Source organism: Wallemia mellicola, assembly GCF_000263375.1.
Source record: "Wallemia mellicola CBS 633.66 unplaced genomic scaffold WALSEscaffold_5, whole genome shotgun sequence".
Lineage (NCBI taxonomy): Eukaryota > Fungi > Basidiomycota > Wallemiomycetes > Wallemiales > Wallemiaceae > Wallemia > Wallemia mellicola.
Genome location: NW_006531962.1, coordinates 335,922 through 354,410, shown reverse-complemented (window position 1 = coordinate 354,410; position 18,489 = coordinate 335,922). Strand labels below are relative to the sequence as shown.

The window sequence follows — 18,489 nt, the reverse complement described above, 5'->3', positions numbered from 1 at the left end:
TTAACAGGTTGTTAGTTATAGAACAAATAATTATCAACACCCACGTCATCACCACCTTGGATCCTCTTCTGCATCACAAGCTTACCATGCCCAGCAGGAACAAGCTTTTCGAATACCTCACTGAAATACTTAGATACTTGTTTAAAAGTACGCTCAATGGCTTCATCTTTACGCTGATCGAGGTGGAGAATAAGCTCCTGAATACTATCTGCACCTTGGTCTTGCTCATCACGTCTCTGTATAAGTTCGTCTCTTTGCTCAGTGAACGTCGTGAACTGCTCGACAGCCTTCTTGTTTACATGTGAATAACCGCTGAGGGCCTTCCTAACTTTCGACAATTGCTTGAGAAGCCTCTCGGATGAGGTGTTGGTATACCTCGAGAAAGCTTCTTCTGGGAGTACACCGAGATCTCTAATATTCCTCTGGAACTCCATTCTTCGTGATTGTAATGTCTTAGTCTTAGCGTGATACCTCTCTACACTCTTTGCTTGCTTGCCTATAGAGCGGTTTTGGCTATCTTGTTCACTTTGGATTTCGTCAATGCGGTTCTTTGTATTCTTAATCTCATTGTCGTAGTTGTTGAGGTCATCTTCGATTCTCGCGAGTTGTTTTTGTAATTTACTGATGCGACGCGTCGTTGAATCCAATTCAGCCTGTCGGGAGCTCTCATCTTGATCGCTATTGTCTGTTGCACCATCTTCCATCTTCCTCAATCGAGATTCAATGAGTGTCCTATTCCTGCGGAGATTTTCGTTAATCTCAACTTCGAGTAGCTCCTTGCGGCTCTCAACGTCAGTCGTCTCAGCCGTTTGAGCAGCAAGTTTCTCCTTCAGTTCGACTTGTTCATGCGATTGTACTTTCAATCTCTCCTCTTCCTCCTCAGTGAGTCTCTCAGACATCTCCTCTTGAAGTTCCTCCTTGTAGACAGAAATTTGAGTGCGCATGTCTTCGATATCACTGTCGTTTTCGTCCTTTTCCCGCTTCAATTGACGGATCTGATGTTGTAATTTGACTTTATCCTGCTCGTGACTTTCCAACTCGAGAACAAGTGGTTCATCTCTCGATCTAATTGACATCAATTTAGATTCGGCACGAGTGTAAGAAGAAGCAAGTTGATTAATCTCTTGATCTAATGTGGTTAATCGTTCTTTGATATCAATGGATTTAGACTCAGATGATGACACCCTGTTGACCCATTCCATGAGCTGCCTTACCGCATCCAAACGGCTCCTCGAACGGTCATGGAAACCACCAGAGAGTGTACCCCTGCGTTCTGCAACATCACCATCTATAGTAGTAGCATTCAAGCCATAACTACGCGCGTAGCGACCAGCAACATGCAAATCAGGACAGACTATTGTTCTGCCAAATACTTGCTTGAACGCAGGTAAGAGATCTTGATTGAATGTAAGCTGCTCAATCAGTGGAATAGCATCATCTGCTTCTGGGTAATCGAAATGGCTTGGTTTCAGTCTGTTTAGGGGCATAAATGTTATTCTACCCAGGCGCTCTTTGACCATTACGTTCAGTATTTGTTGAGCTGTCGCATCATTGTCAACAACAACGTGAAAAAGTGATGTATTTGCTGTTATCTCAGCCGCAGCTTTGAATTCATCAGGCACTTCAAATAACGTGAACAATGGACCGTAAACTCCATTTAAGTTTAATCTTCTAGTGATAGTGTCAACGGCTTTCAAACCATTAGCTGTGTCTTTATCCATCGTTCTGTGGAAGATATACTCTGCTTTAGTTTTTTGTTCTTTCTCCCAAGCTAGAGTCTGCTCGATTTTCGATTCTTCTCTCCACAATTCCTTACGATTATCGAGTAATTCTACACGCTGACGTTTAGAATTGACGAGCTCGTTTTTAGCACTGTCTACTTCCTCATCTCGTTGGTCTTTTTGCGAGTTTATCGACTCGATACGTTTCTCATAGTCAGCTATACGTTCATAAATTGCTTCCTGTTCGGTGGTATAGTTGTTGACTTCTTGCTGACGAGTTGCAATTGTACCCTCGAGGGATTTCACTTCAGCTTTGAGGTATTCATCGCGCTCTTCCTTGCTGCTGAATTGAGAAGCGCGGGCTTGCTTGGCGTATAAGGCAGTAAGACGGACTGTTGTGTCATCTAAAGCTCTCTTCAATTCTGACTCCTTTTGTACTTTTTCTTCCCAATTGGCAGTTAGTTCCTCGAGTTCACTCTCGAAAGTTCTGATATTCTGCTCGAGCTCTCTGAGTTCAGCTGTGAGTGCGTCACGCCTAGATGTGGAACCTTCACCAGCGTCTCTGGCATCCTCAATAGCTAATTCTAACTGTGTACGTGTTTTATAGAGCTCAGCAAGCTCATCTGTCGCTTGCTGCTTATCGATGAGAGATTGTGATTGTGATTGCTCAATGCCATTTATCGTTGATTCCAGCGACTGTAATTTCATGTCTCTTTCTTGGACATCATTTGTGCGTTTTGATGCTTCAACCAAATCAGATTCATAATCTTTTTTAAGTTTATCAAGTGCTGCCAGAACAGAATCTAACTCTTGTTGATAAAGTGAATACTCAATACAACGACGTTCGCGATCTTTTTCTTGGAATTCGCGAAGTTCTTCCTTTTCGTGGTCTAATTCACTCAGACGTGCTTCTAATGATGTCAATGTTTCGACAATTTTTTCGCGTTTTGCGTTTGTTTCTTGCATAATTTTGAGTGATTCAGTCCTTTTAGATTCATATACGCGTGTACCTGCTACTTCCTTGAGTAATTGAAGACGCTCACTATCTTTCGCATTGGTAAGTGATGATATTCTACCCTGTGGAACAATATAGTAGGGATTTGAGCGCGAAAAGCCAGCAGACTCTAGCAAGTTGACGACATCACCCTTGCTAACTGTCTTTCTATCAAGTGAGTACTCATCCTTCTTCAAACCAATTGTTCGACGGAGCACGACTTGTGGTTTTCCAGTTGGGAATCGACCGTCTGGATTTGCGAATACGATTTCGACAAAAGCCGAGAGAGTAGCTGAGGAGGATGTACCATCGTGCAACAGCGCTTGTCGTTCTTCTCGCGATAGTGAAGTGTAGGCGTCTGACAAAACGAAACGAATGGCAGAGAAGAAGTTTGATTTACCGGAGCCGTTCCTACCTACTACGACATTATGGCCTGGTGAAAATGGCTTAACGATCGTCTGATCTCTGTAACTTTTAAAACCGTGTATCACGATAGACTGGAGATGGTGAGAGATGGCAGCTGGTATGGTGTATATTTACCTCTATATGACACTTATTTGCGTCCATCTCTGGTATATTTTATATCGGCACGCGTTTCTATCGCGTCGCCGTCGTGATAACAATCAAGAAGCGATTTCCCTTTCACCAAATACAGTCAAGTACGAAAAACAAAAATGAGCTCGTGGATGTCATGGATAGTTGGTAAGCAGCAATTGGAGTTTATTTTATTATTTCTAACTCCCTCTAGGCAAGAAGGATAATAGGGGGAGTGCTAGAGATGCGATAGTCGGGCTCAGATCACAGCTTTTGATGCTCGATAAGAAGGAGGAGCATCTGAATAAAAAGATAGAAGAGGAGCTCAAGAAGGCGAAAGCTAACGCTACATCGAACAAGCGACGTACGTCTAGCTCATATGAGTACATCATTACTGACACAACGATACAGTGGCCACAGCTGCTCTCCGTCAGAAGAAGGCCTTCGAGGGTGAACTCGATAGAATAGCGGGTACGAGGCTGACATTAGAGTCGCAAGTGAATGCATTGGAATCGGCGAATATGAACCTTGAGACGATAACCGCAATGAAGAAGGGCTCAGACGCATTGAAATCTATACACGGGAATCTTAATATCGACAAAGTCGACTCCACGATGGACAGCATCCGTGAGCAGATGGATCTCACGAATGAAATCTCAGACGCGATTTCGAATCCTGTACATCACGATCCTGTCGACGAGGATGAGTTGAATGACGAGCTTGAGCAACTTGAGCAGGATGAGCTCAATAATAGGCTCTTGGGCGCAGAGAGAGCTCCTGTGCATGCCCCAGTGGCTGCAGGACCTCAAGCAACAGCTTCTATACCAGCTACAGCTAGCCAGTCCACTCCAGCAGCACAGAGCCAGGAAGATGACGAGGATGAGGAACTCAGACAGTTACAGGCTCAGTTGGCTATGTAAACCCTTCAGCTTATCTTTACGGTATTTCTCTTTACTTTTTATTAATGCATTATCACTTTAAGTTCACATACCAAACGCCTGCTTGCTGATCGGTATGCATAAGACTATATTTGAAGATTTGAACTAAAATTCGAATTTATTATAAAACATTGAATTCTAGATCTCTTTTCCTTTATATATATCACGTTAAATAGTTATATTATAAAACAACTCACACTCACGCTCATTAAAGACGATATCAAATGCAATTCACGCTATTCACGGTCCTTACAATCTTGGCAATCACTTGCACATCATTAGCAAAATTCACAATTACCGTACCAAACAAGAACAATTGGTGGATCGCCTCAGAGTCTCAGACATTCGCTTGGAAATCGAGTGCATCTGTGAGTGTAAAAGCAAACGCGTGGTTAATTAATAATATCTTTCAGGATCCAGATCAATTCATCGTTATTATAAAAAACGATGATGAAAAAGTCTTGCCTTCAAAGTGAGTGTTTTAGAATACAATGAGTGTCGTTTAACAAGTGATACAGGCAAGCGGCAGTAACCGGAATCGTAGATTCCGAGCGTGGTTCATACCAAGTTGACAATAATGCTGGTGTCAACCTCGACGCCGGTAAAGGCTATTACCTTGTCTTCGCAGATCCGACAGACCAAAACAAAGAATACGCTCAATCGGAGGAATTTGAGATCAAGCCGAAGGGAAGCCAATATCCAGATCCATCTGCAACAATTCCAAGCACAGCGAACGCAAAGCCAACTGGTAGCTCAAACAACAGTTCAAACAATGACGATTCCTCACGCGTAACCCAAGTAAGCATTTCAATGGTAGCTCTCGCATTAGTCGGATTAGCATCTCTTGTTCTTATTTAAGATTTCTATTATATATTTGGTAATACAAAAAAGAAAAACATGTCATGAGTAGAGAATATCGTGAGCAAAAATGAGAGAAAATAAAACATAGTTGTTGAAAATGTTCGTACTATTGGTAATGTTGGTAATGTTACATCCGAGATCCTAAAAAGTGTAGTGGGCAATTCTGATCTATTTCTAGATACCCAATCCTAATCCAAATGGGCCTTCACGCTTGACTGGCGAGCGCTTAGTTGGGGAAGCGTAAGGAGAACTGCGCTGTACAGTTCTCTTATGTCTCGTCGGCGAACATAGACTAAGTTTTTCTGTCTGACTCAGGAGTGATTCTGAAGGTGGACTGAGTGGAGTGAATTTTGGCAACGACGTTCCGGCTTGTGGTGTCTTATCATTGTCAAATATGTCATTAACATTAGAGATACTAGGTCTGTGTGCCCGTGGGAAGGCAATTGAACGTGGCCTTGACATTGTGGTAGTTTGCGGCGTCGACGTTAAAGCTGTCATGAGGTGATTCGATGTAGGCTGCGTTGTGACTGAGTGCGATCTATATCTCACTCTGCGATGTGATGCAGTTGTCTTTCTATTGTTTTGTACTGGTTCGGTCGCTTGCTCAGCTGCATATTGGCCAGCCATTACGGCAGACGAGCGAGCTTCTTCGACAGCGTGGGTGAGCAGTTGTACTTTTGTAAATGACGTGTTGTTCTCAAGCGAAGATAAGACAGCTTGGGCGGTAACGTCAGGTAATCCTCGAATATAAGCGTGTGTCGCTTCGCTCTCGGTGAGGCGTACGCCAGCAGCCATAAGCTTCTGCACTATTGCTGTGACATGCGCACTGTAGTCGCTTACTGTAGCGAATTGTGACTGATATCGTCAGAAGATACACATAAAAAATATATGAGCTTACTCTAGATAATGATAGCATCTTCTGTCTATAGTAGAACTCATGTGCTGGTGTGAGCACAAATTTTCTGTGGCCACTGGTGAAAGTTCCCGAGTTGAGTGCTGGTGAATGGACCGGGCTGAAAGTGAACTGATCATCGTCACTCTCGTCAGATTCAGGTGGTGAAGGTCTCTTGTGTTGCAGCGGAGGCAAATGCGGCTTTATGAAACGATCGCTCGGGCTGCTTGATCTTGTTTCGAGACTAGACATGGTTTAGATTGTCTTGTTTATTTGATCGAAAGGGAAGAAAGAAAAAAGCTAGACATTTCTCTTAAAAGCTCCTCTGACACATACCAGTTTAAGGAATGGAATGTGTTTGACAGCATGACACCAGAACTTTGTAAAGTCACACTGCATATGTGACAATAGTAAGATAACTGGGGGAGTGTAGGATGCACGGATATAGTTAGTACACCCTATTCACGCAAAGGAAGCGCTGTTCCTGGGGGTTTTTACGAAATATCACTTTGACGGAAATAGCAAGATACAAGCGAGTAACTGTCATAAATAACGATGAATGGGGAGTACTAATGTATAATATACTATATTCTCTATTCCTGATGATTGGTTATCTAGTATGGTGCAGCAGCAGCTTGACATGACTATGACAGTTAGAGACGGTTATTAAAGTCACCAAACTCACCTTGAGCATTTCAAGTAACGCTGAGCAGCTGTTGACGTCGCCCGTCGCATTTAAGCACGTCACGAAGTCCTTAGCCTGTGTTTCACAAACAGGTTTTTGTTCAGCGGATTGCTGCTGTACAGGTGCAGGCGGTTGCTCTACTGGGGCTTGGTGGCTGCTAGAGCCACCGAAAAGCATATTACTAAGACCATGTCCGGCGGCAACCTATCAGGATTGTGAGATTTGCTAGTATGACGATATATAAACATACACCTGCTGCAGTGGATGCTACGTTACCTAAGAAAGAACCACCGGCACCAGTGGCTGCTGGCTGAGCAGCTGGAGCTTGCTGTGGCTGAGCTTGTTGCTGAGCGTATGCTGTGTTGTGTGAGAGGGGTTATAGAGAGCAAATCTACGCACCTGAACGCTGCTGACCATATGCTGGAGCAGCTGTATGGGCTTGTCTAGTTTGCTGGTTACCGAAAGAGCTTGTCCTTGGTTGTGAGCTAGCAGATGACCTTCCTGATGAGCGAGAGTTGCGTGGCATACTGTAAACAACAGTCAGAAGTTATTTTTTTTATTAATAAATCAAACTCACGTATTTTCTAAATGATCGTTTATTCGAGAGAGTTGAAGTGATCTGCAGCTTCCTTCAGGACGACGAGAATGTCGAGTAATTTTGGGTTGAAGGTGCGTCTAAGTCTTTCTATAGATTTCTATTAAACCTGCATAGAGGGGTATTACGGACGTAGATATCGAACACGTTATTCACAGCGCTACGGCCTCGACGGAAGCGGCCGCTAATTTATTAAGAAACAGCCCTATGAACACCCCAGGTGCTGGCATAGGCGCGTCTGGAAGGGATGGCAGAACGCACCTCTTCGTCGGGAACGTAGGTCTCCATTTATTGCAGTCTGCAAATCATCTTATCGCCTTATCAGCTACCATACAGAGTTCGCTGGCAGGATCTAAAGGATTTATTTAGGAAAGCTGGCACAGTTCTACGTGCAGACGTTGCCTTAGGTTTGGACAACAGGAGCAAGGGCTATGGGAACGTTCTTATGGGCTCTGAGATTGACGCAGCGAAAGCAATAGAGCTCTACAATGGCTACGTCTGGCAGACGAGAACACTCGAAGTTAGGCCCGACCGCTTACCTCCAGAGTACGATCTGCCGGGCCCGCAATCCCAGCCTCACAACCAGACGATACGCCCGTACATGGGAGCTATCCAGCCAAACATGCTCCAGCATTGGAATCAACCTGTGTTCAATGGTATGATGTCCGGGGCTCATGTACCTCCGAGGATGTTCCCGGATTCGGCCACCCTCGAGAAACCAAATTCAAGCTACGCAAACGTCGCACAGCAATTTCAGGACGTCGAAAATCCTGCTATGGTTGAACCTATCTTGAATAAAGGCTTTTCAGCTCCAAGTGCAAGGACTTTGCGTGCCTTGGGTTCATCACCTCCAGCAAACCTTGCAACAGCATCCACACCATCGCTTACAAACCGTAATATTTTTGTGGGCAATTTACCTTACAACATGCAATGGCAAGAACTCAAGGACACTTTCAGAGCCGCTGGTAATGTGATCAGGGCAGAAGTCGCAACGAATCATGATGGAACAAGCAAAGGATATGGTATAATAACATTCGCCGATGAGTCAGAAGCCATACAGGGAGTACAGATGTTTGATGGCTCCGAAATCGCTGGCAGACTGCTAAAGGTTCATATTGAAAGGGGTATCACCCAAGGATCTTCATCGTTGATAAGACCACTTTCATTAGCCAGCGATGCTTTTTCCAATCAGTTGAATCCAAACGTGCACAGCGCACAGTCAACTCCTAACTCTGGACTAGGTATAATACCGGCAACCGCTGGATCATCTTCTGGATTCTCGACAGGTTCAGCCAACTCAGATGTGACCAAAACATCACCGTTCCCAACACCTTTATCGCCACCAGTAGCTGCTCAACCATCGCCTAGTTACCCATTGCCTCGGATGACTGATACAAACGAGATTGCGTTAGCAGCCTCTAAAAAGATGGATGAACTGACTATTCAGGATGGATTGGACAGTAAAATTGACGAAGCAGCTAAATCCCCAAAAAACGCAGCTCATCCAGGTAAAATTTCTTTACCACCTGCTACATTTTCAAACAATCCTTTCTCTATAGCAAATCAGCAGCACCCATCATCAAGAGGTGGGGCACCACCGATGACACCCTCAATGCCTGGTTTCTTTTTAGGACCATATGGAAATGCTTTACCACCTGGGACTCCAACTGGTTATGCCCCAGAGATGCTTAGTCCTGGTATAGGTCCATTCAGTCCAGGCGTTCTGACATCTCCATCAGCGCATTACAACCCCTACTTGAATCCAGCTCCTGGTGCGCCGATTTACTATGGACCTTCCACTCCTGCTGGAACACCTGGCGGTGGTTACAATCCGATGTTCCCTCCAGTTTATCAGTTCCAATATCCACATTATCAGCACCATCAACAACAGCATCAACAGCAGCAGCCTCCTCTACAACCATACGAGAAAGAAGAAGAAGAAGCGCTTACAGAAGACGATGGAGGATATCCCTTTCCCCTGATCACTGGAAATGCGCTGACGAAGACGAACAATGACTCGGCAGTATCGAGCGGAAGCGATGCAACGACTGTACCTGTGAAAGACAACGCCGATGAACTCTCAAAACAACAAGTGTACATCAAGAGAATGGGTAATTTGCAGAAGGCAAGAGCACACTCACATGGCGCGAAACTTCAATCTTCTGATCACTCATCACCGGCTTCAGATAACACACCAGGTGATGACATTAGACCACAACTATTACACCAGTCGAAGACGTAATATTATCGCTTATTTTTGGATCACTTTGAAGCAATACATCTATAGACCACATTTTAATCACTATTTCTAAATGGCTCCCATTAAAGCTTTTGCATTGGTATTCTTTCAAGACATCTGCTCATCAATCAACTTCTACGGTTTTTTGTACTTTATAAAGATTAACATGATATTTGTTCTAGGGTTTTCTTTTCTATTTCTATTTTTTTTTCTGCACTGGTAATGTCTTACTGTGTGTTACCGTTGTGGTACCCTTTGTACTCCAACATCACCTTACATGTTTGAAATAAAACAATAAAACACAAATTATTATTTTACAATCATCATACAATCATGTACATCGTCGGAAATCCACCGGGGAAGTCACTTGTATGCACTGACTCTCGATTGTATTATCATCAAGATATGAAGAAAATTTAGGAAAACTGAAGTACATGATGGCAAATTTTTGATTACGTTATAACATACTATCTGAAGTACACTTACGAACCATCTGACGGTACCGAATCTCGCGTCCCGTTGGCTCCACTATAAATTGTCTAGAAGACTTCTTCTTCTTTGAAACATAAACCATTATTACACAAATAGAAATGCCAGCAGCAGGAGAAAAGTTTTACGCATACAAAGGAATTGGTGGTAAAGTCGTCAAGTCAGAATCCACACTCGGTGAACTCAAACCAGACCAAGTTCTTATTCGCATCACTCATGGTGGTCTCTGTTTCTCAGATACTCACTTTATGGATAGCAGTTTTGTACTCGGTCACGAACCGGTTGGTGTACTCGAAGCTATCGGTTCGGAAGTCAAGGGATTCCAACTTGGTGATAGGGTTGGATATGGTTGTAACCACTTATCTTGCGATTCTTGCGATGAATGCAGATCCGGTTATGACACACTCTGCCCTGAACGCGTCATGCATGGCAGCCCCGAGGAAGGACATCAAGGTGGCTTCGGAAAATATGTCGCCATGAACGCCAGATTCGCTCATAAAATTCCAGACAACATGAAATCAGAACATGCTGCAGTCTTACAATGCGCTGGTGCAACTGTCTTCTCTCCATTCTTAAAGTACAACATCAGCCCAATCTCAAGAGTTGCCATCGCAGGTATTGGTGGTCTCGGACATGTAGCTTTGCAAGTTGCCAGAGCATGGGGATGTCATGTTACAGCTCTTTCAAGCAGCAATAGAAAGCGCGACGAGGCGCTTGCTTTCGGTGCCCATGAATTCAAGAATGTCACAGAAGAGGGTTGGGATAAGGAAAAATACGACTTTATTATTAGCACAAATAACGCTCAACCACAATATGATAGCTATGTTAATGCTTTGGCCCCAAGAGGTACAATAGTCGTTTTGGCGGTAGACTTTGGTCGCTTGGAAGCACCATACGCTCCTCTACTCCTCAATGAATCAAAAGTGAGTGGTTTAATATCGCCAGAAATGCGCTAACGTAATCCTAGATTGGTGGATCTCTGGTCGCTACTCGCTACGAACACGCCAAAATGCTCGAGTTTATGGGTAGACACAACATCACTCCTACAGTAGAGGTCTTACAACTCTCTGAAGAAAATCTCCAGCTCGCTTTTGATAGACTGAAGAAGGGCGATGTTAAGTATCGCTTTGTATTAACTCACTAAGTTCCTTAATCTTTTGTATACACTTATGAATAAAAAGCTGTCCACAAACTCGTGACGTATGCCATGATAAATATTAAATAAAGCATTGGCTTTGACAAGTATGATAATTACTGTATTTTGAATGCAACGATTTCCATACAAATATGCCTTCTTCTGACAACAGACGATTTACACACTAAAAGTAATAGATAATCGGATGTCTTTAGAACTTTGACATCTTGTTACCTATGAGGTTGATGATATCATCACGCGCCTTAATCTCGGTCACCGTCTAAGTGGAGGAAGACTCGCAACTCGGAAACCGTGTGAATATAAATAGTTTACTTCACTCTTAAACCCATACGATTAACATCAGTAAGCAATGTCAGTAGAAAGAAAATCAGCAATCCCTGTCGGTATGTATAACTTATTAATATCTTTATATCCCTGACAACAATTAGTTCTCGGATGTATGCAATTTGGAGAGCCAGAATCAGCTACTCACGTCAGAGTTACTGATTTAGATAAAGTTGGACAATTCATTGATTTGTTCGGAAAATATGGACACACTGAGCTCGACACTGCTAGAGTATACGGTAAAGGTACATCAGAAGAATATCTCGGTAAACTGAATGTAGAAAAGAAAGGATATCAAGTTTCATCAAAGCTTTATCCATATAGCGCTGCTAAAATGGGTGCAATGTTGAATCTAGGACCTGATAACATTCCGCTCACTCGTAGTAACATTGCAAAGCACATTGATATCGCCTTGAAGAACACAGGTGTATCTAAACTCAAAATATTCTATTTACATGGTCCAGAGAGATTTGAAGATGGTACCCGTACACCTGTTGAAGAAACTCTCAAAGCTCTTGATGAGCAATACAAGCTTGGAAAGTTCGAGACACTCGGTGTCAGTAACTTTATGTCTCATGAAGTCGCTGAATTGGTAGTAACAGCTAGATTAAATGGATGGATTCAACCTAAAGTATATCAAGGAAACTACAGTCTGGCACAACGTATCACGGAACCTGAGCTATTCCCTTGTTTGCGCAAGTATGGTATGAGCTTCTATGCATTCTCACCAGTCGCTGGTGGTATTCTTACAGGTAGAGTACGCAAGGATACTCAATTCGAAAAGGGCAGTCGATACGATGACAGCCATGCACAAGGACAGATGTTTAGAAAGCGTTTCTTCAACGACAATGTCTTCAAAGCTTTGGACGAGATCGATGCAATTGGTGGGTTTCTATACTTGCAATAATACCAACTGACACATTTCATTAGGCAAAAAATACAACTTGACAACAATTGAGATCGCATTGAGGTGGATTGCTCACCACTCTCAACTCAAGGCCGAACATGGCGATGCTGTCATTATCGGTGCTTCAAAACTTGAGCAACTCGAGGAGAACCTTAATGCATTAAATGGCGCAGCACTCCCAGAAGAGGTAGTCTCAGTTGTAGATGCTCTTTGGGAAGTCATCAAGCCTACTGCTTCACCATATTGGCACTAAGATAACTTCTTGTTCAAGTGTATGCATTTATTTCAGATGAACAATATATAAATCGGTTAGATACGGAATATAGAGGGAACCGTCATCCTGGTTGATCCAGTCAACATCTGGTTGCTTAGAGATAGAGTCGACGATATCCTTCAACAAAGCTTCCTTCTCATCAGCTGGTAGGACGTTGATAAAACTCTTAGTAGCTTGCCTGTCACGGTATCCTTGCAAGGTGATTGGAACGTGACGCGTGTACTTGTTGTAATCCGTGCCTCTGAAAAAGGATTTGTAGGCATCAGTGTCAAACATTGCTTTCCATTTACCGAGACGATATTGTGGGGTACCTTCATCGTAACGTTCATAAATATCTCTAGCAATGCCAACCCAGTTTTTACAATCTCTATCCTCCATGTTCCAGGTAAGTGCGAGCTTCCCTTGAGGTTTGAGAACACGTGCTATCTCACTCAGGGACTTTTGATAGTCAGTACACCAGTGGTATGCTTGAGCGATAATAACGAGATCATAGGAATTGTCTTCAGCGTCAATTGACTCGAACGTACCCTCTACAACGGCTACATCGCGTCCTTGCACTAAATCCTCGGTCAAGCTACCCCTACATGTCTCACGCATGCCCTGGCTTGGTTCCGCAGCTATAAGTTTCTTTATTTCATTGGTTGTGCTTCCTAGCAACGCTCTAGTGAAAATACCAGTACCGCTACCAATTTCTAGTATAGTAGATGGTTGACTTTGTTTTGGAATATTATCGACGATCTCCTTTACAGCCTCTTCTGCATATCTTGGTCTATGCGTGTCGTAGTCATTGCTATTCAAACCAAATCCTTTTTTAGCGGTGTTGTGAACGTGGCTCATGTTACCTCGTAGTTGTTTAAAAGGAGCTAGAAAATTTGGTACCTTTTTAAACGATGCAATCATGAGTCAACCTGACCTGATTCACTGAGTTGAATTATTCGGCTGATCTATTTAAATCTCAAGATGATTCAATAGCACGTTATTATTCGGTGATACACAACTTTTACTTCATTTTATATGTAAAAACTGCTGCTGCTAATAATATCATGTGCTAATTCGTACCATGATGTCGAATTTTAATCGGATACAGCTACAGTAGAATATTAATATAATAGTGGTTATACACACCTCATATAATATACTCAAACATCCTTAGTCGCTTGAGCGTACCTTTATCGTCATGATGTACCAACATCTACGATAACATGACGAGTGAGAATAAACGTTCAACAGAACATCCACTATAATTGAATACTAAGTGATCAATCGATCATTTATTATCAAATGCATCTTATGACATTCGGTTTTATACTGATATTGTTACTACACATTGCATACCTCATTGTGAAATGTCAAACCTCTACGTGTGCATATGGTAATAAGGTACTATAAATTAATAATATTGATACTTCGATGTATGTAAAAAAGCCTTAATAAGTCTATTTCCGTAGGTGAAGAATTTGAATTATTTTCCTCGAGGTAAGTTTTAAAGGAAACCTACATTTGATAGAGTGGTAATTTTGGGTCCCTTGCGTACTATTAGATCTCCAATATTCCCATGCTAAAATTTTCATCTGTCTTCGCGTTATCTACGCTTTAATCAGCAAGTCAAACGTCCCTTGGTTGACAAAGTAAACAAATATATGTGTTTTATTACATTGAGCTCTGTCAGCTCTCCTTTTAGGTATTTATGTTGTTTGGTGATATCGTCTTACCATGAAGCTTATCGTATAATAATAATTAGTAGAAAAATGAGTATCTTTGACAGTATATAAAGCTGTGCATGAACCATGCATCGGAAATCTGATGCTTTGCGTTAATAGCTCTTAGTGGGGGGGGGATCTTTATGATGGTATCTCAGAATGTATCATAGAATTGGAAGCGCGTGTGGTTTATTTAAACATAACCCACGTAGGAAATAGTTCTGAAATTTCATTTTCATTTCTTTTAACTGGCAATAATCTAAATTACCAACTTTTTTCTTTCTACTTTTTCTATCTTTACAAGTTACAGGCTATAACTGGCAATCTTTTACCAATGTTTTAAATTGCTTTGGGCCGGTTCCGATCTTCAACTCTTTCGTTTTCATGAATCTTGGTAGAGATTTCCTGTATGCGCCTATTTTCTGACGTAGACTGTCATATTTCTGGGAACATAGTATGAGTATCAAATGAGCGACGCGAGAAAAACCTACAATTTTCTCTTCTTTAGGTACTAGAGTCCATCTCATAGCAACAAGCTTCATCATCGTTTGAGGTGAGATCTTCTCATAATCACTTGGCTTGATTGTTAACGATTTGGCTTTATCTAGAGGAAGAGGCCTGAGCAGTCTATCTAAGAGGGCTTTGGGGTCTTCTGTATGCCAAACTTCATACTGTTTCTTGAAATAATAACTAAAACTACTTCCTGCCCTTTTTATATTGATATGAATATCGACAAGTTGATCATAGTTGATATGAGCAGTCTTGTTATTCATCCTACTTGTCATTTCGGTCATGCTTCTCTCCGTATTATCAAACGGAAGGCTAGTTTGATATAAAGTTCTATTTTGTGTCTTGGATGATAATGCTACGTTATTTTTAATGCCATTGTGGTTGTTTTGGATATTTAATAACATCTTAGGCCGGGTATTATCTTTTTACATCGTTAGCGGATCAATGGATAGATACATGGATAACTCACTCTTTGCAGCTTTGAGACCAGCTGTAGCTGCGATGGGTATTTGTGTATAGTTTATACGGATGTTCTTAACGTCAAACCAGTTGACTACTCTAGACATACTTATAATGGATAATGTTGAAGATGAGAGAGGCTCCTCATAAATATAGGTGGAAGTTAAACATCCCCTTTATTCCTTTGTTAGGGGAAACAAATAATACCATTGTTCTAATGCATGAATTTGAAATTATCTAGTAAAATTATCTAGTCTCGATTGTGCCTTAGCGGGAATTTGAAATTAGAAAATTTTGATGCAATCCAGAATAATAAAGACACAAGATCAGTTATACGAAAAAAGAAGTTATATATCCAAAACTTAATAATCTTTAAACATGCTAGATGAATTCGGTAGATTGGTTAATAGTATGGCTAAGTGTGTGCTTAACATCTTCAGTTGCGGATGAAGTAGCGACGAGGAGTCTGAATTCACCGGCTTCAATAACCCATTTTCCTTTCAAATCATCAAAGTAGCTGAATGCACGTCTGTTAAGGTTCAACACAACTTCTTGTGATTCACCTGGGTTCAATGTCTTGGTCTTGCCATATGCCTTCAGTTCAATGTATGGTCTAGCAAGGCGAGACTCAACATCATGTACGTAGAGCTGTATGACTTCTTTACCGGCAACGTCACCGGTATTCTTGACATTAACTTTGATTACAACCTCATAGTCGCCTTTGCTTTCAAGATGTGGTTCAGTGATAGCGAATGAAGTGTAACTCAACCCTTTACCGAATGGGTATAACGGTTGTCTTCCAGTTGTAACGAAGTGTCTGTATCCCACGAAGACACCTTCAGCGTATGAAACACGTCCGTTCTCACCACCAAAGTTTAAATGTGATGGATTGTCTCTCAATTCGACTGGAATAGTTAATGGTAGTTTCGCAGATGGATTGTGTTTGCCGAAAAGGACATCAGCAAGGCCAGTACCGACTTCATTACCACCATAGAAAGCTTGATAGACACCCTTAACTTTGTTAACCCAAGGTAATTCTACAGGTGTACCAGTTTGAACTACAGCGACGGTGTTTTCGTTTGCAGAAGCAATAGCATCCATGAACGCATTAGCTGATTCTGGGAGTTTCATATCTGGTCTGTCGAAACCTTCACTTTCGAAGTCATTGTTGAGACCTACGAAACCAAGGACTAGAGAAGCACCTTGACAAGCTTCCAAAGCTTCTTCAATGAATGCTTCCTGTGATTTGAATGGTGCAATACCAAATCGAATACCACCTCTTAAAAGTGGTGAAAGAGTACCAGCAGCTTGAGAACCTTCGCTACTGTAGTATAATTTTGCTGTAATTGTGTATTGCTTGCCTTCTTCAAGATGCTTAACGGTTGTGCGCTCTTCAGATCCGGAATTGAACCACAACGTGCCTGGTTGAGGATCAGTAGAGTTGTCAACAACTTTCTCGTTGTTGATATAGAGATCAATTTTACCAATACCAGCAACACCGAGCTCGTAGTTGTCAGTCTTATTTGGAGTAAATGTACCGGTTGCTTCAGACCAGCAAGTAAGTGGGAATACTTCAGTACTAGGAAGGTTGTCATTGAAGAACATATGCGAAGAGTGTCTGCAAAGTGTCAGTACAATATAAAAAAACTCTGCAAACTTACGCGTGAAGTACGTGAGCAGGCTTAACGTTACCAGCAGATGGATCGCTAGCATAGAAACTAACATCCACACCTGCTTTACCGTCCTTGGTCTTCAACTCGGGACCAAAAAGTGGTGTGAGCTTGTGTGCATTTCCACCGCGTGAGTAAACAACCTCAGCACCAATCTCTTTAGCTTGCTCACGGATAGCATCAAGTGGAGAAATGGAGTAAGATGCTCTAAGTGCAGCTGAACCACCACCTGAAATAATTGCGGATTCTGCATTTGTACCTATTACAGCTATTTTCTTGATTCCCTTTCTTATTGGCATAATGTTTTCATCGTTTTTTAGAAGTACTACACCGTTTGCAGAAGATTCTCTAAGTATCTGACGGATATCCGGTGTGTCGAGTACCTGCTCTGGAATATCCTCATCTATTCCGCTCTTGCGCACTTTGTTGATTAGTTCAAGGATCTATTAAATTTCTTCAGTATTTGACATTCATTGACACACGATATAAACCTACGTTTCTGGCGCATGCATCAATGCTTTCAATGGTAACCTTCTTAGCGGCAAGAGCACGTTGAAGAGCAGCACCTCTGACGACAGGTGGACCCGGCATCTCTAAATCAAGACCAGCACTGGTTGAAGCGTCTGCGGAGTAAGTGCCACACCTTCAGCATATCAGAAATCAATAAATCTCGTTGAAAGTCTACCAACCAATCTGACATAACCGCACCACTCCATTTCCATTCATCACGAAGGATATCCTTGAGAAGTCGAGGGTCTTCCGAACAATGCAACCCATTCATGCGATTATAAGCTGTCATAACAGCCCATGGTTTATACTCTGATTCCCTCAGGGGGATTTCGAAAGCTCTCAAATAAATTTCTCTGAGTGCCCTTTCTGAGACTTCAGAAGACATAGACATACGCTCAAATTCCTGGTCATTAGCAACAAAATGCTTGATCGTAGCTGCTATGCCCTTATCTTGCAAACCTTTTACGTAGTATTTCGCAAGTGTACCACTCAACTCAGGATCTTCAGAGTAAGATTCGAAACCACGGCCTCCAAGAGGTGAGCGTTGAATGTTGATAGTACTCACTAATATTAGAATATTTTCTAGTTTAAATCTACGATACTCACGGAGCTAAAAGCACGTGTACGCCTAGGATGCTCGCTTAGTTTATTACGTCACATTGCATATAGAAACAAACCTTTTGCTATACATTCATCAGCTAAAGCACTGCCAACTCTCTCTAACAGTTCGTTGTCGAATGAAGCACCCAAAGCTGTCGCACCTGGGAAGCAGGAAGAGGGTGTACCCTCAAAGAAGTCTGCAGATAGTTTAAAACTGATTTATTGTATAAATTATAAACTAACAAATTCCTCTAACACCATTAGGACCATCAGATGTCCTGATCGAAGGTATTCCCAGTCTTTTGTTGGCTACAGTATGCCATACATCTCTACCAGCGAGAAGATCAATCTTTTCCTTAACGGTGAGTTGCTCAAGGAGCTCATCTACGTTCAATTCCGGTAATGTCATTATCTTATATACTTGTTGGTTG

The 18,489-nt window shown here is 42.1% G+C and overlaps 10 protein-coding genes across 10 annotated transcripts; 5 read left to right on the top strand and 5 right to left on the bottom strand.

Moving 5' to 3' along the window:
* The first annotated feature begins 3,377 nt into the window (after nt 1-3,377).
* On the top strand, nt 3,378-4,244 carry WALSEDRAFT_59891 (Snf7-domain-containing protein). Its single transcript, XM_006957285.1, has 3 exons — nt 3,378-3,417; nt 3,464-3,613; nt 3,661-4,244. The coding sequence occupies exons 1-3, from the start codon at nt 3,390-3,392 to the stop codon at nt 4,167-4,169; spliced, it is 687 nt and encodes a 228-aa protein (XP_006957347.1). The 5' UTR covers nt 3,378-3,389; the 3' UTR covers nt 4,170-4,244.
* Nucleotides 4,245-4,395: 151 nt separating this feature from the next.
* Nucleotides 4,396-6,220, top strand: WALSEDRAFT_56844 (hypothetical protein). Its single transcript, XM_006957284.1, has 4 exons — nt 4,396-4,555; nt 4,601-4,659; nt 4,706-5,903; nt 5,947-6,220. Exons 1-3 carry the CDS (start codon nt 4,412-4,414, stop codon nt 5,043-5,045), a joined length of 543 nt encoding a protein of 180 aa, XP_006957346.1. The 5' UTR covers nt 4,396-4,411; the 3' UTR covers nt 5,046-5,903; nt 5,947-6,220.
* Nucleotides 5,031-6,270, bottom strand: WALSEDRAFT_56843 (hypothetical protein). Its single transcript, XM_006957283.1, has 2 exons — nt 5,947-6,270; nt 5,031-5,903 (listed from the first exon to the last, which is right to left on the bottom strand). Exons 1-2 carry the CDS (start codon nt 6,190-6,192, stop codon nt 5,223-5,225), a joined length of 927 nt encoding a protein of 308 aa, XP_006957345.1. The 5' UTR covers nt 6,193-6,270; the 3' UTR covers nt 5,031-5,222.
* A 161-nt stretch (nt 6,271-6,431) lies between these two features.
* WALSEDRAFT_31869 (hypothetical protein) lies at nt 6,432-7,339 on the bottom strand. Its single transcript, XM_006957282.1, has 5 exons — nt 7,203-7,339; nt 7,025-7,152; nt 6,876-6,982; nt 6,626-6,829; nt 6,432-6,584 (listed from the first exon to the last, which is right to left on the bottom strand). Exons 2-5 carry the CDS (start codon nt 7,149-7,151, stop codon nt 6,555-6,557), a joined length of 468 nt encoding a protein of 155 aa, XP_006957344.1. The 5' UTR covers nt 7,152; nt 7,203-7,339; the 3' UTR covers nt 6,432-6,554.
* Nucleotides 7,340-7,427: 88 nt separating this feature from the next.
* On the top strand, nt 7,428-8,301 carry WALSEDRAFT_16561 (RNA-binding domain-containing protein; the record flags this gene model as incomplete). Its single annotated transcript, XM_006957105.1, has 3 exons — nt 7,428-7,496; nt 7,546-7,817; nt 8,037-8,301. Coding segments are annotated over 3 exons (606 nt in total), but the record flags the coding sequence as incomplete, so codon positions are not given.
* A 1,558-nt stretch (nt 8,302-9,859) lies between these two features.
* Nucleotides 9,860-11,135, top strand: WALSEDRAFT_59887 (GroES-like protein). The gene is made up of 2 exons (XM_006957281.1): nt 9,860-10,871; nt 10,916-11,135. Exons 1-2 carry the CDS (start codon nt 10,050-10,052, stop codon nt 11,090-11,092), a joined length of 999 nt encoding a protein of 332 aa, XP_006957343.1. The 5' UTR covers nt 9,860-10,049; the 3' UTR covers nt 11,093-11,135.
* Nucleotides 11,136-11,374: 239 nt separating this feature from the next.
* On the top strand, nt 11,375-13,501 carry WALSEDRAFT_59886 (aldo/keto reductase). Its single transcript, XM_006957280.1, has 3 exons — nt 11,375-11,487; nt 11,533-12,312; nt 12,359-13,501. The coding sequence occupies exons 1-3, from the start codon at nt 11,454-11,456 to the stop codon at nt 12,586-12,588; spliced, it is 1,044 nt and encodes a 347-aa protein (XP_006957342.1). The 5' UTR covers nt 11,375-11,453; the 3' UTR covers nt 12,589-13,501.
* Nucleotides 12,595-13,501, bottom strand: WALSEDRAFT_68118 (S-adenosyl-L-methionine-dependent methyltransferase). Its single transcript, XM_006957279.1, has one exon. The coding sequence runs from the start codon at nt 13,444-13,446 to the stop codon at nt 12,616-12,618; it is 831 nt and encodes a 276-aa protein (XP_006957341.1). The 5' UTR covers nt 13,447-13,501; the 3' UTR covers nt 12,595-12,615.
* A 1,119-nt stretch (nt 13,502-14,620) lies between these two features.
* Nucleotides 14,621-15,385, bottom strand: WALSEDRAFT_63308 (hypothetical protein; the record flags this gene model as incomplete). Its single annotated transcript, XM_006957278.1, has 3 exons — nt 14,621-14,752; nt 14,801-15,240; nt 15,289-15,385. 3 exons carry the CDS (start codon nt 15,383-15,385, stop codon nt 14,621-14,623), a joined length of 669 nt encoding a protein of 222 aa, XP_006957340.1.
* A 231-nt stretch (nt 15,386-15,616) lies between these two features.
* Nucleotides 15,617-18,484, bottom strand: WALSEDRAFT_36704 (putative beta-glucosidase precursor). The gene is made up of 7 exons (XM_006957277.1): nt 18,302-18,484; nt 18,136-18,255; nt 18,065-18,086; nt 17,638-18,018; nt 17,444-17,591; nt 16,940-17,391; nt 15,617-16,896 (listed from the first exon to the last, which is right to left on the bottom strand). Exons 1-7 carry the CDS (start codon nt 18,465-18,467, stop codon nt 15,660-15,662), a joined length of 2,526 nt encoding a protein of 841 aa, XP_006957339.1. The 5' UTR covers nt 18,468-18,484; the 3' UTR covers nt 15,617-15,659.
* Between the last annotated feature and the right edge of the window lie 5 nt (nt 18,485-18,489).

Excerpts from the sequence above, each read along its gene's own strand:
- WALSEDRAFT_59891 (XM_006957285.1), top strand. The coding sequence starts at position 3,390 with ATGAGCTCGTGGATGTCATGGATAGTTG. Across the intron at positions 3,418-3,463 it reads GTGGATGTCATGGATAGTTG|GCAAGAAGGATAATAGGGGG; the intron begins GTAAGCAGCAAT and ends AACTCCCTCTAG. Across the intron at positions 3,614-3,660 it reads CGCTACATCGAACAAGCGAC|TGGCCACAGCTGCTCTCCGT; the intron begins GTACGTCTAGCT and ends ACAACGATACAG.
- WALSEDRAFT_56844 (XM_006957284.1), top strand. The coding sequence starts at position 4,412 with ATGCAATTCACGCTATTCACGGTCCTTACAATCTTGGCAATCACTTGC. Across the intron at positions 4,556-4,600 it reads CTTGGAAATCGAGTGCATCT|GATCCAGATCAATTCATCGT; the intron begins GTGAGTGTAAAA and ends AATATCTTTCAG. Across the intron at positions 4,660-4,705 it reads GAAAAAGTCTTGCCTTCAAA|GCAAGCGGCAGTAACCGGAA; the intron begins GTGAGTGTTTTA and ends CAAGTGATACAG.
- WALSEDRAFT_56843 (XM_006957283.1), bottom strand. The coding sequence starts at position 6,192 with ATGTCTAGTCTCGAAACAAGATCAAGCAGCCCGAGCGATCGTTTCATA. Across the intron at positions 5,904-5,946 it reads AGATGCTATCATTATCTAGA|TCACAATTCGCTACAGTAAG; the intron begins GTAAGCTCATAT and ends TGACGATATCAG.
- WALSEDRAFT_31869 (XM_006957282.1), bottom strand. The coding sequence starts at position 7,151 with ATGCCACGCAACTCTCGCTCATCAGGAAGGTCATCTGCTAGCTCACAA. Across the intron at positions 6,983-7,024 it reads ATATGGTCAGCAGCGTTCAG|CATACGCTCAGCAACAAGCT; the intron begins GTGCGTAGATTT and ends CACACAACACAG. Across the intron at positions 6,585-6,625 it reads CGTTACTTGAAATGCTCAAG|TCATGTCAAGCTGCTGCTGC; the intron begins GTGAGTTTGGTG and ends TAACTGTCATAG.
- WALSEDRAFT_59887 (XM_006957281.1), top strand. The coding sequence starts at position 10,050 with ATGCCAGCAGCAGGAGAAAAGTTTTACGCATACAAAGGAATTGGTGGT. Across the intron at positions 10,872-10,915 it reads TACTCCTCAATGAATCAAAA|ATTGGTGGATCTCTGGTCGC; the intron begins GTGAGTGGTTTA and ends ACGTAATCCTAG.
- WALSEDRAFT_59886 (XM_006957280.1), top strand. The coding sequence starts at position 11,454 with ATGTCAGTAGAAAGAAAATCAGCAATCCCTGTCG. Across the intron at positions 11,488-11,532 it reads AAAATCAGCAATCCCTGTCG|TTCTCGGATGTATGCAATTT; the intron begins GTATGTATAACT and ends GACAACAATTAG. Across the intron at positions 12,313-12,358 it reads GGACGAGATCGATGCAATTG|GCAAAAAATACAACTTGACA; the intron begins GTGGGTTTCTAT and ends ACATTTCATTAG.
- WALSEDRAFT_68118 (XM_006957279.1), bottom strand. The coding sequence starts at position 13,446 with ATGAGCCACGTTCACAACACCGCTAAAAAAGGATTTGGTTTGAATAGC.
- WALSEDRAFT_36704 (XM_006957277.1), bottom strand. The coding sequence starts at position 18,467 with ATGACATTACCGGAATTGAACGTAGATGAGCTCCTTGAGCAACTCACC. Across the intron at positions 18,087-18,135 it reads TGATGAATGTATAGCAAAAG|GCGTACACGTGCTTTTAGCT; the intron begins GTTTGTTTCTAT and ends CGAGCATCCTAG. Across the intron at positions 17,592-17,637 it reads GGTGCGGTTATGTCAGATTG|GTGTGGCACTTACTCCGCAG; the intron begins GTTGGTAGACTT and ends GATATGCTGAAG.